Source organism: Salvelinus fontinalis, chromosome 6 (genome assembly GCF_029448725.1).
Source record: "Salvelinus fontinalis isolate EN_2023a chromosome 6, ASM2944872v1, whole genome shotgun sequence".
NCBI classification, from domain to species: Eukaryota; Metazoa; Chordata; class Actinopteri; order Salmoniformes; family Salmonidae; genus Salvelinus; species Salvelinus fontinalis.
The window spans coordinates 64,820,549-64,844,101 of NC_074670.1; the positions used below are offsets into that span (position 1 = coordinate 64,820,549).

General features: G+C 41.4%; 1 protein-coding gene across 1 annotated transcript; it reads right to left on the reverse strand.

The window, feature by feature from the left end:
• Positions 1-338: 338 nt before the first annotated feature.
• Positions 339-22,516, reverse strand: npm1b (nucleophosmin 1b). Its single transcript, XM_055927450.1, has 11 exons — positions 22,428-22,516; positions 22,035-22,117; positions 21,178-21,297; positions 19,347-19,440; positions 19,127-19,218; positions 18,921-18,979; positions 18,727-18,805; positions 17,291-17,389; positions 4,749-4,859; positions 3,584-3,658; positions 339-2,267 (listed from the first exon to the last, which is right to left on the reverse strand). The coding sequence occupies exons 1-11, from the start codon at positions 22,477-22,479 to the stop codon at positions 2,214-2,216; spliced, it is 918 nt and encodes a 305-aa protein (XP_055783425.1). The 5' UTR covers positions 22,480-22,516; the 3' UTR covers positions 339-2,213.
• Positions 22,517-23,553: the final 1,037 nt, after the last annotated feature.

The following is a 23,553-nucleotide window of genomic DNA, read 5'->3' on the forward strand; positions in this document are numbered from 1 at the left end:
ATCACAAAGCCCTGACCTCAATCTTATAGAAAATTTGTGGGCAGAACTGAAAAAACGTGTGCGAGCAAGGAGGCCTACAAACCTGACTCCGTTACACCAGCTCTGTCAGGAGGAATGGGCCAAAATTCACCCAACTTATGGGGGAAGCTTGTGGAAGGCTACCCGAAACATTTGACCCAAGTTAAACAATTTAAAGGCAATGCTACCAAATACTAATTGAGTGTATGTAAACTTCAATGTGATGAAAGAAATAAAAGCTGAAATAAATAATTCTCTTTACTATTATTCTGACATTTCTGTCAAGGCCGTTGTAAGGACGAGACCAAGGCGCAGTGTGGTAAGCGTACATTCTTCTTTATTATAAGAACGAACACTGAACAAACAAAATAACAAAACGAACCGTGAAGCTAATATGAGTAGTGCAGACAGCCAACTAAACATAGAACAAGAACCCACGAACACCAAAAGGTAAATGGCTACCTAAATATGATCCCCAATCAGAGACAACGATAAACAGCTGCCTCTGATTGGGAACCATAACAGGCCGCCATAGACATACAAATCCCTAGACCTACAAAAACCCTAGACTTACAAAAAACCCTAGACAATACAAAAACTAACGTACCCACCCTAGTCACACCCTGACCTAACCAAAATATAAAGAAAACAGAGATATCTCAGGTCAGGGCGTGACAATTTCACATTCTTAAAATAAAGTGGTGATCCTAACTGACCTAAAACAGGGAATTTTTACTTGGATTAAATGTCAGGAATTGTGAAAAACTGAGTGTAGACTACAGTATGAATTTAGTGAAAGGAGCCTAAGTGTGAAAGCCAGGTGTTGACAGCTGTCTGATTACTCTACTAAAAGTGAAGTTGTTTTACAAACGCCACAGGGTTAGATTTGGTTTATTCTGGTAAAAGGTAGAAAAAACAGACAGATAAAAATGGACAAATACGTTGATCTTAACAACCCATAAATAAACAACCACTATGAACTGACATGCATCATACGTATCAAGAATCCTTCAAATAGCAAATCAAATTACAAGTACTCTCATGAAATTGACCAATGCCTTTCTTCCTCCTGTCGACGTTCACACCATGCAACTGAAAAGCAGCCCAAATATAATAAACATGTAAGATCCAATTGGGTAAGCGCAAAATCCAATTGCAGTGAATGGAGTATGTGGTTCATTGATCGTTTTTCTCAGTGAGTGATGAAATGTCTTTAATAAACATTTGCCATTCTCTTGACGTTTTACTCATAAATGGGTTAACAACAGTATCTTATCATTCCACAGTCAATACACTTAACAAAACATCAAATTTAAGAGTGCTGGGAAACCATGTCTTGACTAGCAGTATATTTTCCAGTACACTATTAACTAACCTTGCTAGAACATAAGACCAAAACATAACACGTTTACAGGATAAAAAAAAAACACAAAAAAACATGCTAAACTAGAGAGAAATGTTTAAATGAGCAGGAAAAACTAAAATTCAGAAGCCAGAACCATAGGAGATCGAATAACCATAATTACACAGATCTACAGTATTCTGAAGCTGCCATCATAGCACATTTAATTGTACGGACTATTTACAAACAACAATGTCTTCAGGATTTATACAAACACAATCCTTCAAGGAACAGTTCACTAAAAATACATGATAAAAACATATTTTCCGAACTTACCTAGGCTTCCGTCTATCAACCCAGTTACTTCACAAAGCAACGGTAATGAAATCATCTTCTGGAGTGATGTGGTTGCTTTGGAATGTTTATCCTAGCATTGCCACAGATGATACTAATGGACATGCTAAGAATGCTAACCAGCATCTGGTTAGCTAACCGAGCTAACCAGATGCTGGTGAAATTAACTAAATAACCCACATATGCACCTAAAACTGGGTCGACGGACAACAGCCTATGCAATTTGAAAATTATGTATGAATTATTCCTTTAATAGGCTGGGTCATATTTAACATATAAAACAGTTGGCAAAACATCACCATAGTTTAAAGGCCTAGGGTATCCTGATGGACACCAACAGTAGGCTAACAACCAGTTCTTTAGCAGGGGTGACATTGTTACACGTATTCACTGATGCTCTTAGTAATGGGTTTAAACATTGCACCTTTAACGTTCTTGGGGAAATAAAAGCATAGACAAAGCAAAACGTATCTAATGTAACTGTAAGAAATACAATTACTTATTTCTTCTCTGTTTTCAATGTTTGTACAAAGTTCCAGAGGTCTCTAACCACCTGTATGACAGAGAGAGGGAGAGAGAGAGAGAGAGAGAGGGAGAGAGAGAGAGACTAATTACAATGCATCCAAATGACGTGCTGCATAGCAGAGAGTTATGAGTCTATGACTCACTTTTACTACAGAATGCCTTTAGTGGGCGCCTTGCCTTGCCTTGCCTGGGGAACAATGAACTGAGACGGCATTTAGGGGTACAAGGGGTTGGGTGGGGGCAATAGTACATACCAGAAAGAATGACTAGGAGTCTGACACATCTCAGAGTCTTTGGAATCAAATCGCTTCCACAGATGTGTTCTACACACTGGGATCAAGCCTCCCCATGACCGCACCTTGCAGTCTATAGAGTTTTCACCTGCACAAACAACTGCTGCTGCTGCTGCTGACAGCACAATCGTAATGGAGGCCTTAACATGTCAGGCTGTGGGATCTCAAAGGGTTCCTCATTAATAAAAAGAGAACCTGGTTTGTGACCCTTCCTAGCGCGCGCGCGCACACACACACACACACACACACACACACACACACACACACACACACACACACACACACACACACACACACACACACACACACACACACACACACACACACACACACACACACACACACACACACTTGAATGCACACACATTCACACTCTTGCACATACACACACAATAAATGCACGCACTCCCATTTAAAAGTGCTTTTTTTGTTTGACACAAACATTCCAATTCCAATTGTTTCCCAGAAACTAAACTGGGATATAATGGTGATTAGTGAATACCATCTTGGCCCCATGTGGTGAAGATAAAAGGACTCTTTAACTTAAATACTCCAAGTAAACTACAACTAGGTGCTGCAATGACGTGAGTAAAAACAATCTTAAACGTACATAGAGTCCCTGCGTTACGTCAGCATTTCTAAGAACAGGTAGTACAAGAGTCTAGTAGCCCAAGAAATATTCCTTCACTTAGTCAAAGACCTTGAACATGTGAGAGACTGGTACCATTCGCATACCTCCGGTCCGTTCATTAGGGCTACAAAAGACACTTGGTAGAGAACTACGGCAGTAAATCAAATGGGGAAGACTTTGCCTCAGCAGGTCTACTCCCATTCTATCCCTTAAGAGACCGCAGACCCAACATGAACATATTTCACTGCAACAAAACTATCTGAAATAACTGGGACACGGTGGGCAAAACCTTTTGTTTTTAAGCTAGGTGTTATATATTAAAAAATGTATTCGTCAATTAATGGCAATCGTTATCTAAACTACTGCAATGCTGCTGCTACAAAAAAACGCTTTCACTACCAAGACAAGAAAAATACTTACTTTTCTATCTGACATCCTGAAAGCACTTTTCGCATAGTTTTCAAACTTCTGCTCGGTCTTTGGAAAAGGTTTTCCCTGATGGAAAAGAGCCAGTAAATATGTTTCATCTGGGTGAGACATTAAATCAAACTGGAGGGAAAAAAACATTATTACCAATATTACATAACATGTATAGCCTACAATTCTGTATCATTCACACGAGGCAAATATGAGGTGGCGGTGTAAAGTTGACGCAGCGCTACGGTATGTGGTCCACATGTGTGGTCCATCCAGTCTGAAGTGGCTGTAAGAGAAGAAGACAAGAAGCTAATCCCTCTGTATGACGTCATGGCTGTGTGAGCGCCAGTGGTCAGTACCCCACAACAGGCCTGGTGGCCATTGGCAAGGTCAGAGGTTATTCGCACACACTCTGGAGGAGGTGCATCATGTGTTCCACTAAGGCTTCGCTGTAGCCTCAGAGGGGAAAAACAGGACATCCGTTCTCCCTAAATATGTACTGCTGAATTGTCTTCAGAGAATACTTTTGTTGCCAAGACAACTACGGTGTTTATGGCATGTTATGTATGCAACCATGCAGAGGGAGGAATCACCACTATTAAAGATAACCCGTGGACTTTTGCTAATAGGCCCAGTGCAGTCAAAATTCTGTTTTTCCTGTGTTTTGTATAATATAGTACAACAGCTGATGAAATTAACACTGTAAAAGTATGAAAAAATGTGATCAGTGTTATTTCCTGATAGTTGCTGGTTGGAAATACAATTTACACAGGACTTTCTAATCGGCATCTTTTACATTGGTGGAGTTTTTGCTTGCCTGGTGACATTACTAAGCGGTATAAATTAATAGACCAATAACAAAGAGCGTTCTAAACATGTCTGCCAATAAGTTTTCAGGTTACATATCCCTCACATTAGGCCCCTCTTATAAGTGCTCACTCAGACCACTCCCAGACAGTCCTAGCAAAATGATTGCTCGAGAATAGTTTTTTGTTGTTGATTTTTGTTGTTTTTGTTGCATTTTAACTGAAAAACAATTACACTAAGGTACTTAATTGTTACCCATAAATTATTTGATATCGCGATAATCTGTTGCATTGGGCCTTTAAGATATGGAGCAGCATTTTCTCAAAGCTCTATGTTGGAAGCATGAAAACAACTGTGTTACCTCTTTGGCAGCCGACACTAGCTTGCTCTTGATTTCGGGCACGGTGAGAACATTGGATGGGCCAGCTCCAGACTTTTCCTTCTGTCTTTTTTCTTTTCCTCCCACTGGTGTCTGCAAGTCAAACAAGATCAACATCATTCACAGTATCGTTCAGTGGTGTGCTTGTTCCAGTAACTAACCAGCCTAACTGAAAGGTTGACACTTAGGCTATGTCTAGATGGCTGTCAATAATCACTAGTCTCAATGTAGGCTACATAGGTTTTTAGTGTATTCCTTCACCCTATAAGAAAACCCCTGTCCATTGGCCAAAACCCTCCAAGTACATCCTGTCAATGTATCTATGAGTGACATCTAGGCCATTTGCACGATCCCAACTAGAGATGGGCATGGTTATTCGAATATTAAAGGGGACGTTAGTATTCGATTACTTGGGAGAGTATAATTTTTTTAGCTGAAAAGAAACATATAGGCCTATTTAACAATGAAAAGGCTTTGTCTAAAAATTGCTACATAGCCTACAAGGATAGACCATTACATTCACAATTTATTTATTATAAAAAAAAAAATTTAAACAACAGTTTTATGACAGGTTGTATGAGTGCGCCCCATTACGAAGACCCATCAGTAGCATACACACATTTCACACGTGTAGCTTCATACATTTCACACGTGTAGCTTGTTGTTACTCTCCAATCACAGCGGCACTACAGTCAGAGGCCATGTGTAGCAAGTGAAGTGGGAGATTTCTAATCAATTGCAAAATGGAATTAAAATTACGGAATTAAGTTGGCTAAATGAGAAGGAGTAGGCAAAAATGATCAACCAACAGGTAGGCTGTTGTTTAATATGAATATGGAGTTGTAGTAGACAAGGACGGGGAGCGAAGCAAAATAGCCTCAATTAGCCTTGCTACTTTACCTAGCCTGTTAAACTCTGACTCCCACTGGTGGCATTTTATAGACCACGCATAATATTGTATATTATCCTCATAAAGTACACTTCGGTCTTAGAGAGGTACGAACTGTGGGATTCAGATAAATGTATCAGAAACAAATGTTACTCCTACAGAGCCCGAGATGGAGCAGACCAAAAAACCCTGAAATTTAGTTTAATTTAGAATTTGGGGGGGGGGGGGGGGTCCCCCAATTGTCCCCATGGAATAAGAAATTTGAAGGTCTAGGTTTGAGATAAAATATGTCAACAATGTCTGTTCCAAAAGGATTTAAAAAAATAAATAATTAAACTGTCTGACCTTTTACCTAATGGATGCGCAGGGCTTGTGCAATGTCGTACAGGAATGATTTACATATATGAGGAGGAAGTCTCTACCTATCCATTGATGTAAATATATCATCTGTCTGGCAGTAAGATTTGAGTTTGATTTCCAAAAAGACAAGACCTGTAACTTTCAAATGATATGTCACTTGCTATTTTCTGTTGAACATTTTCTCACAGGGCTCTGTACAGGGCCCAAAACATCCACTCAGAGTTTAACAGGCTAGCTAGCTGGCTAACTAACTGGCTACTGTAGCTAGCTAGTTTCTTTACAACGATTTGATGCAGTCAAGACAGGTACTAACAGATGGGATGATAGATAACCTATTGCAGCAACAAGTTTGTCTAACTACTAGCGCGAGTCAGTTTGGCTGCTTTCGCTATCTCTCTTCCTCCGTGCCACACAGACTGTCACACACCGGCCACTGCTCCTCTCTCACCCTTCCCCCAGCCTTCTGCTGAAACAAGCAGAGCGCAGTGCACTGGCTCTCTCGAGAGTCTCCAATGAAGTAAAAAAAATCCTTAAAACATGTATTTCGACAACACGGATATCATAAAAAATAACATATTATTTGAATAGTGAAATAATTTCAAGTGCCCATCCCTATTCCCAACTGGCATCAAGTCACTGGTTGTAGCTCGTGAATTGGCCAGCCCAGGCTGTGCTCAGTGCGCTGGTTCCAGCCTCTATCCTGACCTATTTACTGTGAGTGAGAAAGGTTCCTCTATTGGGGTGAGAGCAACCAGCTGGAAGGGGATTAAAGCAAACACACACAACATTCTACCCTAATTACACCACCTTTTGACAAATATGGTGGGTACAAATTATCCTTTTATTGCTTCCAAGCAGTCGAGGGCAAGCCCAGACTTTAGCGTTGAGCAACAGAGCTCTGGGGAGGGTTGTTTGCCAAGAGGAGCAGAAAAAAGATTTGTTTTTCAGTGGCAGGTTAACTCCCCCAGACTGACACTGTGAAACGGGTCACTATCTCATGAGAAAAGCAGCGTCCGCTTGCTCGCGTTTCGCGAAATGTTTTTGCGCTATGGCTTAGCGTGAAAAGCAACCAACGAACACTTCTCATTAACTTTTTTGTACGGGAAGAGAAGTAATATTGAGTAATATTACGAACTCAGAGGCCCTATATAGTGGTGAGAGACTTTATCCCCTCATGGCAATTATGTAAGCTGACAACGTTTGATTGTCATAAATGTCATTAGTTTCCTTTTTTTGTGTGTATGTGTGTGTGCATACAGCGTGTGTGAGCCTCACAGAGCTCTCCGCCAACATAGCATTAACAGGGCTACAGGTGTGTCCAGAGCCGTGCGGACTAGGCCCCAGAGGTCCTCAATTAGGAGTGTGTGAGTGTGACACACTTTGACACGCCATACGCCGCGGCTGCATGTTACACAAGCAGGGAGCCTGTTCCTACATGCCGGACCGGCTGGAATCCACTGTGATTGCAGGGTTTCATTGACGGCTGGAGCTGTGTTTGAAACTAGGGGAGAGGGACCTTCTTGGAGAGGCTTTCTGTCAGGCGACTGAAGAAATAACTAAAAGAAAGGGTGCTTTTTATTATGACCATGGAGTAACATTTTTGATCGTAGTGAACACTTGACAGTTGCCTTAAAAAAAAAATACCCGCACCAGCACCGTAGTACAGTGAAAATAATGACCGGCACCCGACCTAAACCCTCCTATCAGGGTTTTGTGAAGAGCATCATATTACCTCTCCAGTTGTGCGTTTTAGCGTCTTGACGTTACAGTGGTTGCCCTTTACACTTGTACGGGTTGAAAAAAGCAGATTTGGGCACTGATCAGAATCACCTTTAATTTACACATACGCCTAAATTGGAATGCAGTGGCTATACAGTAAAATGCTATACATTACATCACAGCTCTGGCTCTGCGCTTCACAGTGCTGTATGGGTTTTGACTGACAGCCGTTCTGAACTTCAGCACTGTGCGTGATAAAAAGTTGCCCCCATCCCTCCTCCTAATTGGGCAACCTTTGCACATTTTTTATTGTCTGAGTGAGGGAAATGCTGTAAATTCAGAGGATTATAATAAATAACGTTTTGATGTCATACAAGCAAGCCAAACACTCGTTGGTCCAAATGTGCACTTACATTACCATATCATAAAACTCATGTCACATACAGTCACTTCGGGAAGTATTCAGACCACTTGACTTTTGCCACATTTTGCTATGTTACAGCCTTATTCTAAAATGGTTTAAATTGTTTCCCAACTCACACAATACTACATAATGACAAAACAAAAACAGGTTTGTAATTTTTGGGGGTAAATTATAGAAAATAATAAACATTTACATAAGTATTCAGACACTTTACTCAGTGCTTTCTTGAAGCACCTTTGGCAACGGTTACAGCATCGAGTCTTCTTGGGTATGACACTACAAGCTTGGCACACCTGTATTTGGGGAGTTTCTCACATTCTTCTATGCAGATCCTCTCAAGCTCTGTCAGGTTGGATGGGGAGCATCGCTGCACAGCTATTTTCAGGTCTCTCCAGAGATGTTCGATTGGGTTCAAGTCCAGGCTCTGGCTGGGCCACTCAAGGACATTCAGAGACTTGTCCTGTAGCTGCGTTGTCTTGGCTGTGTGCTTAGGGTCATTGTCCTGTTGGAAGGTGAATCTGCACCCCAGTCTGAGGACCTGAGTGCTCTGGAGCAGGTTATCATCAAGGATATCTCTGTACTTTGCTCCATTCATTTTTGCCTTGATCCTAACTAGTCTCCCAGTGCCTGCCAATGAAAAACATCCCCACAGCATGATGCTGACACCACCATGCTTCCAAGTAGGGATGCTGCCAAGTTTCCTCCAGACGTGACGCTTGGCATCCAGGCCAAAGAGTTCAATCTTGGTTTCATCAGACCAGAGAATCTTGTTTCTCATGGTCTGAGAGTATTTAGGTGCCTTTTGGCAAACTCCAAGCGGGCTGTCATGTGCCTTTTATTGAGGAGTGGCTTCCGCCGGGCCACTCTACCATAAAGACCTGATTGGTGGAGTGCTAGAGAGTGTTGTCCTTCTGGAAGGTTCTCTCCCATCTCCACAGAGGAACACTAGAGCTCTGTCAGAGTGACCATCAGGTTCTTGCTCACCTCCCTGTTTTTTTCTCTGACATGCACTTTCAACTGTGAGACCTTATATAGACAGGTGTGTGCCTTTCGAAACCATGTTCAATCAATTGAATTTACAACAGGTGGACTACAATCAAGTTGTAGAAACATCTCAAGGATGATCAACGGAAACAGGATGCACCTGAGCTCAATTTCCAGTGTCATAGCAAAGGGGCTGAATACTTAGGTGAATAAGGTATTTCTGTTTTATAATTTAATAAATTAGCAAAAATGTCTAAAAACATGTTTTGCTTTGTCATTATGGGGTATTCTGTGTAGATTGCTGAGGATTTTTATTTATTTAATACATTTTGGAATAAGTCTGTAACGTAACAAAATGTGGAAAAAGTCAAGGTGTCTGAATACCTTCCGAAGGCACTGTACAGTGTCAACGTTCACGATCACTATGTTTGATGTACAGTTACAAGATGACATGGCATCATGCCCTGTGTTGTTCTGAACAGAATGAACCTGTGTTGGTCTATGTTGCATCTACTCCACATTTTCCAGGAATATTCTAATCATGTTACTGAATGTATCCAGAATACTTTCAGAATTTGTTAACAAATGAGGCGAAAATTACAGTAAATGTAAAATTCACATAAAATCAACAGTGTAACAGTGTGTTTGGATTCAGTCTTGTCAGGTGAACTGTTGTGTCCTCAACTTTGGTCTAATAATTTCCCCATGATCTCCAAGCTGTTCTCTTTCAATTGCTACGATGGTCATGCATATGCTTTTCATATTTTCTCTGTTAGAAACATTTCAACTTAGCCCTATCCATATAGGCCAATTCAAACGAGTGTAAAGGGTTAATGAGTACGTTTACATGGAGACTAATAATTCAATATTAAATTGATTATGGCAGTAGGCCGAGTATGGCAATAGTCAAGTAAACACCTTACTCTGCTTATCTTTAATCGGTCATAATCAAAGTAAGCATACACCGATTAAAACACCTGGTTCTGAGCAATCCCTCTAATTATTAGGACATGTAAACAGCTTAAATCGATGTTCCAGCGGCGTATTTGATCTGTACATGTGCCAGCACCGGTAGCGCAAACCTCCCCCTTTCATGCACGAGTGAAGTGAGTTCGGAAAAACTGAAAGCACACATCTTAGAAAGAGCTTTCACATACAAAGTCCATATGTCAGAACTGAGAATCAAAACGGTATCGCAAAAATAACATGGCCACTGCGGTAGAACGTTTTATTTTAATTGCCGATTTTCTGCATTTATCAAAAGTCCCATCAGTAGCCTGATTTCAGATTTGTCATGTGAAAAGGATTCTTATGGAAATCGTTCTTCTTGCAAAGCATGTAAAGGTTTTCAACAAACTATTAAATCAATCCGACTACGCACAATAATCATATTATTGTGTACATGTAACCGTGCTCAAGGCCGTCATTGTAAAAAAGAATTTGTTCTTAACTGACTTGCCTAGTTAAATAAAGGTCAAATATATATTTTTTTAAATCAATAAATGATGGTGCATGATGTCAAAAGGTTTTGAAAAGATCTTTGCTGTTTTGAATGTTAGATATAAACATACAGTTGAAGTCGGAAGTTTACATACACTTGGGTTGTAGACATTAAAACTTGTTTTTCAACCACTCCACAAATGTCTTGTTAACAAACTACAGTTTTGGCAAGTTGGTTAGGACATCTACTTTGTACATGACACAAGTCATTTTTCCAACAATTGTTTAAAGATAGATTATTTCACTTATAATTCACTGTATCACAATTCCAGTTGGTCAGAAGTTTACATACACTAAGTTGACATGGAAAATTCAAGAAAATTATGTCATGGCTTTAGAAGCTTCTGATAGACTAATTGACATAATTTGAGTCAATTGGAGGTGTACCTGTGGATGTATTTCAAGGCCTACCTTCAATCTCAGTGCCTCTTTGCTTGACATCATGGGAAAATCAAAAGAAATCAGCCAAGACCTTAGAAAACAATTGTAGACCTCCACAAGTCTGGTTCATCCTTGGGAGAAATTTCCAAACGCCTGAAGGTACCACGTTCATCTGTACAAACAATAGTACGCAAGTATAAACACCATGGGAACACGCAGCCGTCATACCGCTCAGGAACGAGACGCGTTCTGTCTCCTAGAGATGAACGTACTTTGGTGCGAAAAGTGCAAATCAATCCCAGAACAACAGCAAAGGACCTTGTGAAGATGCTGGAGAAAACAGGTACAAAAGTATCTATATCCACAGTAAAACGACTCCTATATCGACTTAACCTGAAAGGCCGCTTAGCAAGGAAGAAGCCACTGCTCCAAAACCGCCATAAAAAGGCTTGCAAGCCGAAGGGGGGGGGCAGCATCATGTTGTGGGGGTTCTTTGCTGCAGGAGGGACTGGTGCACTTCACAAAATAGATGGCATCATGAGGTAGGAAAAGTATGTGGATATATTGAAGCAACATCTCAAGACATTAGTCAGGAAGTTAAAGCTTGGTCGCAAATGGATCTTCCAAATGGACAATGACCCCAAGCATACTTCCAAAGTTGTGGCAAAATGGCTTAAGGACAACAAAGTCAAGGTATTGGAGTGGCCATCACAAAGCTCTGACCTCAATCCTATAGAAAATTTGTGGGCAGAACTGAAAAAGCGTGTGCGAGGAAGGAGGCCTACAAACCTGACTCCGTTACACCAGCTCTGTCAGGAGGAATGGGCCAAAATTCACCTAACTTATTGTGGGAAGCTTGTGGAAGGCTACCCGAAACATTTGACCCAAGTTAAACAATTTAAAGACAATGCTACCAAATACTAATTGAGTGTATTTAAACTTCTGACCCACTGGGAATGTGATGAAAGAAAGAAATCATTCTCTCCACTATTATTCTGACATTTCACATTCTTAAAATAAAGTGGTGATATTAACTGACCTAAGACAGGGAATTTTTACTTGGATTACATATTCAGGAATTGTGAAGAACTGAGTTTAAATGTAGTTGGCTAATCTGTATGTAAACTTCCGACTTCAACTGTACAATAACTTATGTGAAGATAGCAGCTAAAGAGGTGATGGGAGCCAATGACGATAGCATATTCAAAGTTAACACGTTCGAATTATATGTCACTCAGAATCACCACGGCAACATCAGTTTGTGTGCGTCCACAACAAGTGTGTGGATCTGTACAGTGACAAGAGGCTTGTTGCTAATTAAAACCATTATATTTGAAGCATATTGAAAGTAATGTGTAAACACTGATCATTACCTGAAATAATAACAGAGACTAGATACAGTATTTTAATTGTGGGATGAATAAAGGAACCTCTTTTTTGGAAACTACGCCTCATTACAAAAGTAGACACGGGTTTAAGAAGTAGATTGAACCGAACGGTTAAAAAACAAGACCATGGTTCTTTTTTTCTTCCATTTGGAGAATGCAATAATCTTCTCTTTCCTCAGCAGAAATCGCCATTCATCGCACAGATCAAAGGTATAAAATTAGAGGACAAAAGAAACGCACAAATATACACACACCCTCACACCTACGACTCTAAAAAGCCCACATGCCACTGGCTCCCGGCCAAGAAAAGCCCGGCGTATTTATTATTTGGGGGCGGCTCTCCACTTCCAAAGGACAGCTGTGGACCTGAAACAGCTGATAGATAGACAGAGCATGCTGTTTAATCTGCGCCAGACACTGATTACAGATGGGACATGTGACTTAATCACTTGCACGCTAGCATTTCAGGTAATCGCTCGTCTCCGATTCAAACACATGGTCATGATGACACTTCTGCCGGCAAAGTCTGAGTGAGGTAGTAATTGTCCCTTTGGTGTCTTGTAGGGGGGCATTGGAGACCGGGTAAGGAGACAAAAGACGGTTCGCTGAGAAACTTCCGACTCCCAAGACTAAAAAAACTTTTTTTCATCTCAAATTTATTCAAGCAGCACAATTGAAAAATCTGGAAAATTTGAGATGTGATTAAAATAATCGTTAACAGGTAGGCAAGACACAGATGCAAATTTAACTGGGTGTCCATCAGTTGCCAAAAGTGACGATGTAGGTCTTCTCAGGAGAATCCAAGGCAGAGCATCTTACAGTTTAATGACTGTGGCGTCTGCTCGGAGGCATCATCACAGAGCAGGCAGCCTGCTTCAACTTCCATCAATCAAAAGCACTAACACACCATAGATGACTCAACTTTAGACCAACAAACTCAAATGACAGTCATATCGACCCATTTTCCTACAACCAAAATGCGTAGACAACGGGACAAAGAGTTAAGAAATATGGTGAGAAAGGTACTGGCAAAGGATCTGACGAGCCACCCTAATGACCAGTCACCTGCACTAAGAAAACGCCTGCTTCCTCTGGGAGAAACCTGCCTGCTGCCCCTGACATCAAACACTCATAATGAGAGCAATTGGGAGAAGGTGTGTCCAGGAAGCGAGGGGTGTGAGGAGGCTGTGGAGAGGTGGCTGAGGGAAGGGGGTCGGGGTTAGGTAGGGTGGGACTGGGGGGGGTAAACTGGCAGGAGGCCAGGGTTTCCCCTAAGCCTAGTTAGTTTCCATAAACTAACTAGGCTTCTTTTCATTTAAAATATTAAATTTGCTTGTCAGAAAAGTCTATATAGCCTTTTCCCACGAGAATGAACGATATGCATGTTCTAGTGAGCTACTGATAGGACAGGCGCCTGTCAGTCACAAAGCGAGCGATGATAAGGAAACACTGCTGGTTTGTCAGTCTGCTGTCTGTCCTGCCTCTCGGTACTGGTTAATTTTGTGCACTGGGGTTTCAGTCAAACTTCTTTTTACAGAGGAGGGAGAGCATGATGCTTCTTCATTGTCTACTGTGAGTGAATCTACACGTCCCATGTAATGTAAATGTGTACGATGAGTTGAAATCCACTTAGTTATTGTTTTTTGAAACAATATATTTTATTTTGCGTGTTTCATATAGCCAGCCATGGAGTCTGGGTGCATAGGCTATTTACTGTGCTTTGATTGACGACCGAGCAGCAAGTGTTGGCTAGTTCATAAAAGGTGTTGAACTGACTGAATAAAGTAAATCTCCTATGTCTCTTTGATATTCATCAATCATACAACGTAGTTATATGTCTACAGCTTCTCATCTGGACAGTAAACCAAAGATCTTGTTTGTATTTTCCTAGGATTTGAAGCCCATGTCAAGACATGCCAGTGACTCGTCAGTGATCTCTAAAGTGACTCGTCAGTGATCTCTAAAGTGACTTGTCAGTGTAGCCTAGTGATGGGTTGTTTGCAAACTAATGCCTCTTTTTGAACAGGTCTTCAAAGTGAACGCCGGGAACTGAATCGCTACCACAGCTTTTTGTTCTGCAGATAAATTGTGAAAAAATGTGATGAAGATGTTGAATCCTCACTTCAGGAACAATTGGTAGTGGAGAGAGCCTCAATCTTCTCCAAAAAATGATAAAATAAAAAGACTGAAGATTATTAAAGCTAATGATACTGACTCTCCAACCATACCCACTCAGCCCCTACATAGGAGGCCATGCGTCATCTTTGGCCATACTCTCCACCCTTTCAGCCTCTAACTCCCACTGTCCCCTTTCCTCGACCCTCCCCTCCTGCTCTGTAGCAGAGTGACTCTGCGTGCTCACTGAACAGGGCTGCGGGCAGCTGAGCGGAAATGGAGGAAAACCCCTCATCCCAGAACTCCCTGGCTGGCTATTTTTTTATTTGTCTGGTTATTCCATGTACTTAGGGAAAACACTGAGGAGGTTTCGGAGGTTAGCCTGTTGGTTAATCCCCACTAGCATTTTAACAACGGCTGTTGTGATGTGGTGAACAGCGGCCATTACAGAATTAGCTAGATTAGCAAGCGTTCGCTCTACCACACCGCACGCTGCCCCGAGGGCTATGCACCACCCCGGGTGATTAGCATAGCAAGTCTCACCTCATTGTGCATTAGTGTCTGACATCACGTACAAAGGGTACAGTTTTCAGTCCGAAACAACGTGCTGTGAGGATTTTGATAATTTCTTGTCATGACAGGAAGTGTTGAAGGCGTCTTTCCTGACATATTGTTAGTGAGAAAATGAGATTGAATTTTTGAGACACTGCTATGAAGATTTTAAAATCTAAATGAGAGGTTCTCATACATTAAATTAAGTACATTTGTAATTTGATTAAGGCAAAAACAACCTGTTGCTGTTCGAGGCTAGTCTATTTTATGTCAACACAAGAGAGAAATGACTGCAACAAAAGGTCACTGCTACTGTTTCAAGTTAAGCTAGACTCCTTTGGGGGGCTACGTGGGTGGGTGGAGAGGCTGATTAGGGCATTCTTAAGGAGGGGTGGAAAATGAGAAGGTTGCAAAGGTGGGAGGGAGGGATGTTTTGGCTTCAAAGGTGGTCTGCAACTCAAAACGGTAGGTCAGGCCGAGAGGTCGTGGTCTTAAACCCCATCCTGGGAAACGTGTTCAGGGGTCAGATGTGTTTGTTTAACACAGAGAGAGTTCAATCCTCGGGTTTGTAAGGCCGCTGTCCAAGAAATTCCACCTGAGTAATTAAGCACCAGTCTTGAGCTAATTGCTACTTGGATTTATCACATTCTTTTGCAGTGCTTTAATTAAATGCAGCTTGCTGAAGGTTTGGCAAGTACTTCTGGAACAGTTGTCTTATGAGCAGACACCTCTTACATAATAAGCATGTGTCTTATTGTGAACATTCAAATGTGACTGTGTAACTACTACAGAAATACATAGGTATTAATAAGATTTATTTACAGAAAATGTAGTCTCTTGTGACAAACTTAACATAAATGTGGCTAGGGCAGGCAGGATTTTCTATACTGTCCCCCATGAACAGCAATTTCGTGGAACAAACAGCTGATGTGTATGCTCTATGCGCATCACAACTCCTATATGCTGAAAGATATCTTCCATTTTCATGTTCAACCGCATAACACTGTTATTAAGATTCTTCTCTCTAAACTAGCTGGCAGAGAACATGTGTTTTCCATGAGTTTATTTTGAAGCCTAGACCACAAATGCACCTTTAAACTGTCTGCTTTTGGACTGCCCCTTTAAACTGTCTGCTTTGGAACTGCCTAACCACAAACAACTCTTTGGAATCTCTCCTTGCCTCCTCAGCTCCAGGCCTATTTTGGAATCACATGATCTTATCCCATAGTAGGCTGGACAATAGAACGAGTCAAAATTCACTCAAGACTGAAAAATGGCAAAAGAGCGTTGGCTAAGCTGGAACACGAGTGTGCGCCCATAGCAAATTAATGGAATCGAACGTTGGCAGAGCCTGTTTTGACTGGAGTGATTCTTAGAATTCCATTTAGCCTAAATGGCATCAAAAAATGTATCCCCTTTTATTTTACCACTACAATCTGTTCTTAGGACGAAACTGAAAAATAACAACCTGTGTAGAAAGTAAACATCCGTACCTCGAAGGTGCCAAGTGTGCTTATGTCTGCATAACGAAGTAGGAAAACATTTTTAACTTCTGACTATTTCTGGTGTAGCGTTTGATGACAATGGAATACACTGCCCAACCTTACATAATTAAAGAGGAGATTCTCGTGATTAAAATGGTGTCCAATTTATTTAAAAAAAGGAAAATATACACATTGCGAGATATTTGGCGAAATAGGCAGTCATACCTATATTTCCCCCATAGAAAACAATGGGACGACCTAATTTTTTGTTGTTGTTTACATTTTAACTACCAGCAACGTGGGCAGGTCTCATTGCCAACAATATCAAAGCAGACATTGTGACGTAGAACAATAAGCTGGAAATAGAACGTTCGGAAAGCGAGTTGGTGGTCAAGAGAACTAATAGGAGCTGGCAGGGTGAAAAATGTCCTAAAATAAGGCCTGTTATTCTGTGATTACTTCAAAACTATGGCAAGCACCTGGGACATATGGTAATATTATGAAACTGGGCTCCACGGCGGATACAATGAACTAGTTTTTATCAGAAAAAAGCATTGTTAAAAATGTCAGGTGTCCAGCCTACCCATAGATTGAAAACTCTACGATTTACCTGCCAAATGAAAAGACCACTTTTGGGAGCAGACACCAGTGATTCATTTGGATGTGAGTAATTACTCTGGTTTCATGTTGGTCTAAAGAGGTCTAAACAGGTGTAAGAGTTGACCTACCTTGGTTTGAGGTTTAGCTGATGGTCCCCCTTGTTTCCCTGGTGAGCCATTCTGCGCCCATGTCACACTTTTCGGCTTCTTCCCCAAAGGCTCCGGGCTCTGAGAGACAACGGAACTAGTTAGGAGACATGCAGGAAGCACCATACAAAATAGAAAATCCAATTTCCACTAATCTTTTAATTTGGGATGACGACATGTTGACAGCAAAAAAGTGTTGCTGTTGTCAAAATAGACTGCCTGCCTGTCTATATAAACTACTTCAGTCAGATCTTCAAAAGGAGGGAAATGGGAAATTAGTAAAATAGTGTATTGGGGGAACAGTAATTAGTATGCTCGCCATCCTCTCAGTGTTTCAACCAAGGAAGCGTATTAATACCCATGCTGTCACTGCTCATCACTATAATACAGTATGAGCATGACAAAGAGTTAAGAGAGCAAAGAAAAGAAGAGGAAGTAGAATAAAGATGTGTGTCTGTAGAGGGGGATAGCAGAATAAATCAACAGGTGACAGAAAGGCTCAGCTGTCATCTGGCCCTGGGGCTACAATCAGTGCTCACATCAGGTATGTGCATCTGCCTCGCTTTCATCTCTCTCGGCCTGGCACAGTTCAAATCACAAACAACGATACACAGCCACACAAACACACACACACACACACTGTTCTAAGACAAAGGCCAGGTGCAATGAGAAACTGTTGGACAAGAGAAGGGGGGCGGTGTGTGAGAATAAAGTGAGGAATGAAAGTGAAAGATAGACAGCAGGAGGACAGAGGGACAGGACATGTAGGCCTAGGTAAGTTATCGAGGAGAGGGGGCAGGGGCGGGGGGTTAAGGAAATTGGAATTCCCAAGCCTAGACGTGTGGGCTGTGTTTCGCTCTGCACGGTGCTGGTGAAACAGTGAGTGTTCAGGTAGATTACAGAGGAGAAATCCGATCATTATACCCGCAGACCCTGTGTTTTAGTCTCGAAAAACCAGATGGGTACTAGAGGGAACAAGATGAAAAAGTTTCCCCCGCTTCGTCTCCAGCAAAATGGCCGCCGGTCAGCGAGTGCAAATCAGAGCACTAAAAACATGTCTAGTTTACCAGACTTGCAATAATAACAAGAATTTGACAAAATGGTCTTTGACACTGATATGCAATACCACAAATGAGACTTGATGTAAGACAATAAAATATGCCTACAACATTTTACATTATGTTGTGAAACATCTTATCCTGTGGCTATTCCAAGGTCTGGTGAAATGTGTCACAATCCTAGCTATCTAAGATGACATAATACTACTTGTTGGATCTCCTATTGGCGCTAGTCTACATGGACAAGTCTTTGTCTAACATGACACCTAGTGGACATATAAGGTACATCATCTATACCCAGTGTCATTAGTCAAGGTCTTGTGGTCGCTACGTTTGAGAACAGAGAATAACAGGGCTTACTTTCTTTATGGTTGGTTTGGCTGGAACTTTCTGTACTTTCACCTCACTCTCATCTTCATCACTATCGTCGTCATCATCACTACAATGAATAGAACAAGAAAATCTATTTGTCAGGCTATCTAATGGGGGCCCATCAAAGGCACATGATGCAAGACACACCAAACAACCGGAAATACAAACGAGAACATTCATACTCGTCGTCATCTTCATCGCTGTCATCATCATCATCATCTGACTCCATTTTCAGTTTCTTCTGCAAAGGGAAATAAACACAATGTATGTAAAACTGTTGTTAACAAGGCCTGATGAGGAATATGGTATGTATGCAGTTGAATACAATACAATATACTTCTCCCATTATGTGCCTGTTGCATGAGTTAACACAGCAGGAGGAACATACCGGAGCAGGATGCTTCCCTGAGGTCAAGCTTGACAGCCTCTTCACAGGTGATGTGTTGTTTTCCTCCTCTTCCTCATCAGAGTCCTTCACACCTACAAGTTGAGATTAGGTTACGCATTCAGCGCTGATGTCTTGTACTGTCAAAATGTCACCTTATATCAAGCCCGAAGAGAGTATACAAACAACTAAACCAGCAGACTGCAAATAAAGAGTCACCCACTGACAAAATGCTGTCCACTGATGTACACTGGTCCACAGCCAGACTGGAGACGGAAGGTTACTGGAGGGGTGATCTCAAACCCTCCTAAACTCACCTGCAAAACAGGGGAGAGCATTAAAATTAGGAATAAAAGTATCAATATTTTTACTTGTTTCACATTTATGAGCAGTTGTAACTATCAAACGTAGAAGTACAACGTCACAAATGACATTAGAGAATGTAAATTCAACTAGCTTTTTCCCCATGGGGAAGGAATCCCATGGATCTGCTAGCAAAAGGGTCTTATCAAATGATCTATTAATGTATTACCATATTAAAATCAAAACATCTATTCACTTGTATCTGCTTGTTAAATATAAAAGTTGTGGGTGCAGCCAGTTGTGAATGTGAATTCCTAAGTGCCAGGCCATTGTTCTGGTGGTGATGGTAACCAAACAAAACACAGGTGTAGGTATTAGAGTAACTACTGTTGAAGTGTTCAGGTAGTGATAACGTCCATAAAGTAACACAATTATCCACTCACAGCTAGTGTTTTCAAGCCTGAACCAGAACCAAAACACACACAAGCCAAGCAGCAGCCAACAAGCCAAGCATGTTACAACAATAGAAGTCAGAAACGGCGACAGTGTTCTCTGGACCTCTGGATCAGGGCGGCAGTCAGATTTTTGCCATTTAATATGCAGAAACTGGATTACTTTAGGACAGGGATGGGCGACTAGCGGCCTTTTTTTAGGATCGTGGATCAACCCCCCCCCCCAAAAAAAACAAAATGTTTAGGGGGAATTCAGTCAGGGTCTCAACTTACTGCTGAGAGGTAGAATATTAGAATACACAAGCTGCAATTTTGAAATGTGGTTGTGCATCACTTTTTAACTTGTGTCAGTCACATAGCACGTTTTATTTATTGGTAAGTTAGTCTAGCTGGGGGCCCCCCATTGATTTTGTTAGTCACTCTCACTCAGATATCATTTTAAAAACTGCAAAGATTTCTCTCCACTCTATGGCAAAATGTGTAGAATTGCAGGAAATTAGCTGTAAAACTGCACATTTTTCTCTTGTATTAAGTTAGTTATAAAATATCTATATCTTCTCTCCGCCCTATGTTAAAATGTGTAGAATTACAGAAAACTTGCTTTAAAACGGCAATATTTTATTATTATAAATTGTTTTGGTAGGCTCCCCCCAAAAAATGCACTTAGGTCCCCAAAAGGCTAGGGCTGGCTCTGACTGCATGTCTGGGTATAGATGTGGGTACATAGACCCCCAAGCCACTGCGGCCCCACATGAGTTCCGATTTTTTTTGTGGCCCCTACCCCCATCAAAGTTGCCCATCTTTGCTTAAGGAGAAACCAGGCTAACATCATGGAGAATTAGCCCATCACTGGCATGGCCTTGTCATAATCAAATCAAATTTTATTTGTCACATGTGCCGAAGACCTTACCGTGAAATGCTTAAGCCCTTAACCAACAATCCAGTTCAAGAAATAGAGTTAAGAAAGTATTTACTAAATAACAAGCGTAGGTCGCTGTCTCTATAGCCACAAATGTAGCGTGAGGAAAGATAGTAATAGGTTGTGTGGTTCATTGAATCCAGCCCAGTGTTGAGACTTGGGCCATGGCCAAAAATACCTGTAGCATCTGTGTAGACCTGTGTAGTAACACTGTAATTACTACAGTAACAACACGTTATTTGAGTAATTGCATGGTAATGGAGTGGAGTGTTTTTCGCTATTACAAAAGTGGAATAAGGGACAGGGTTAAAAGAGCATTCCTAAAGCTTAAGGTGAGTAAGAGCACGAACTAGGGCGATTCATCATTCTAAAACACTTACAGAGGGCAGCACGGACGGCTTCAGCACAGCCAGTGGAATTTTGGTGGTCTTCCCGTCGTATGTGACGCCCTCGATCTCCACCGTGTGAAACTTATCCTCGGCCTCCGCACCCAGGCACACCTGCAACACCAACAGCTGTTTCACAGATATGATATTGTATGTTTTTCCATGTTGGAACACGCCAACACCCTCCAGTCTCCCTCATTTGTCTGTCAATCATCATCTTTGCTTGATGGCAAATAGGGAGAGTGACTGAAAGAATGTTACAATGAGGACATCTATTTAGAGGAGAGGAACGGGCTCATTTGCAAAGGTAGGGAAACGAGCAGAAAACAAAGAAAATAAAGAAAAACATTGTCTGTTGATGAATATGTTATTCCTTTAAATACACATCAAAGAACTGTGACTATTAGAAATCTCTACTCATTATGTTGACAAAGGTGAACTTGGTATTGTGGTGTACTGGTACAAAGGGATTTCTGTTATTTTCCAAAAGTGATGAAACAAAAGGGAAACAGGTGAAATAGAGACTAGATATTCCATTACATAAAATAAAAGTATTCATTGTATTTGTCAAAATAAATTCTGCACAAGTGCAAAGATAAATATACTGCAGAAAGTGTAAAAATAAATGGACTTGATTTAGAATATTTAAGAACATACAGCTAGCTGAATTATTCAAATTAAATTACCTCACGGTAGTTGTAGCATAGTGAAATGCATCAGTTGTCACGACCTAATACATTTTTATTGTTTTAAAACGCCATGATGAAATGTTGGCCAAGTAGCTAGCTAGTTACAATATTATGGTATTCTGTAATGGAAACTCGATCTCAGAACTGGCATCATAATCTTACTGCTTTGAGTGACAGCTGATGATCCGCGTCATCGTCCTCCACCTCGACTTTGAACTCCTTTTTGTCCGATTTGAGTGCACAACCTGATGTTCACAACACACAGGTTAGCAAACTCTTAAGCAAATAGCTGTTGACATTCTACATTGAAAACAGAAATGTAACAGTATCATTGATAACAAATGAAGCTAGCTAGCTAGCCTGCTAGCTTGCTAGCTAGCTAACTTGCAAACAAAAGAGGGTATTGCTGAATTGGCGCGAGAAGCTCATATGCATTGCTAGCTTAATATAGCCATTTGATGTGTTTGTGAGAGTTATAGATATGTAACAAAGTACAAATGTCTGCTATTACTAACTGTGCACTAAAATGTATCTTGGCAGTACAGACGTGCTCACCAAATAAATACATTTGAGGTCTGGTTAAATCTGGGACGCTATCCTCCGCCATTTTCCCCCTGATGTTATTGTTCTGTTCCGTAAAGGCAAGTGACAGCTCAGGTAGCCAATGGGATAGCTAAAAGGAAGTTATGGAAATCATATTCGTCCAATCGAATCAAAGCCTGGGTGGGACAAAAAGGGGGGAACCCCACTGTGGTTTACGTCCACCAGATGGAGACATTGCAAAGGAACTATAAACAATCCTGTGATACTTGAGATTTGAAAATCTACTGTAGTATGATATTGCTGTTTTGTAATGGTGTGTAACACTTGCCATTAATATTGCTTTTATACCTGTGTAATAACACTGTACATCTGTAGCCCTGAAGTGTTTTGAAAGGCGGGTCATGGCTCACACCAACACCATCATCCCAGAAAACCTAGACACACTCCAATTCGCATACCGCCCCACAGATGACGCAATCTCTATTGCACTCCACACTGCCCTTTCCTACCTGGACAAAAGGAACACCTACGTGAGAATGCTGATGATTGACTACAGCTCAGCGTTCAACACCATAGTAACCTCAAAGCTCATAACTAAGCTAAGGACCCTGGGACTAAACACCTACCTCTGCAACTGGATCTTGGACTTCCTGACGGGCCGCCCCCAGGTGGTAAGGGTAAGCAAAAACACATCTGCCACACTGATCGTCAACATGGGGGTCCCTTGGGGGGGCTTAGTCCCATCCTGCACTCCCTGTTCACCCACGACTGCGTGGCTGAGCACGACTCCAACACCATCATTAAGTTTGCAGACAACACAACAGTGGTAGGCCTGATCACCGACAATGATGAGACAGCCTATAGAGAGGAGCTGTCCGTCAACTTGATCAAGACAAATGAGCTGATCGTAGATTACAGGAAAAGGAGTGCTGAGCACGCCCCGAATCACATCGACAGGGCTGTAGTGGAGCCGGTCGAGAGCTCCAAGTTCCTTGGTGTCCCCATCAAAAACAAAACTATCATAGTCCAAACACACCAAGACAGTCGTGAAGAGGGCACGACAATGCCTATTCTTCCTCAGGAGACTGAAAAGATTTGGCATGGGTCCCCAGATCCTCCAAAGGTTTTACAGCTGCAC

Coding starts and splice junctions, on each gene's coding strand:
- npm1b (XM_055927450.1), bottom strand. CDS start 22,479: ATGGCGGAGGATAGCGTCCCAGATTTAACCAGACCTCAAATGTATTTA. Junction 17,390..18,726: donor CCAAACCAACCATAAAGAAA/GTAAGCCCTGTT, acceptor GTTGTCTCTCAG/AGCCCGGAGCCTTTGGGGAA. Junction 2,268..3,583: donor TCAGGATGTCAGATAGAAAA/GTAAGTATTTTT, acceptor TCTGTCATACAG/GTGGTTAGAGACCTCTGGAA.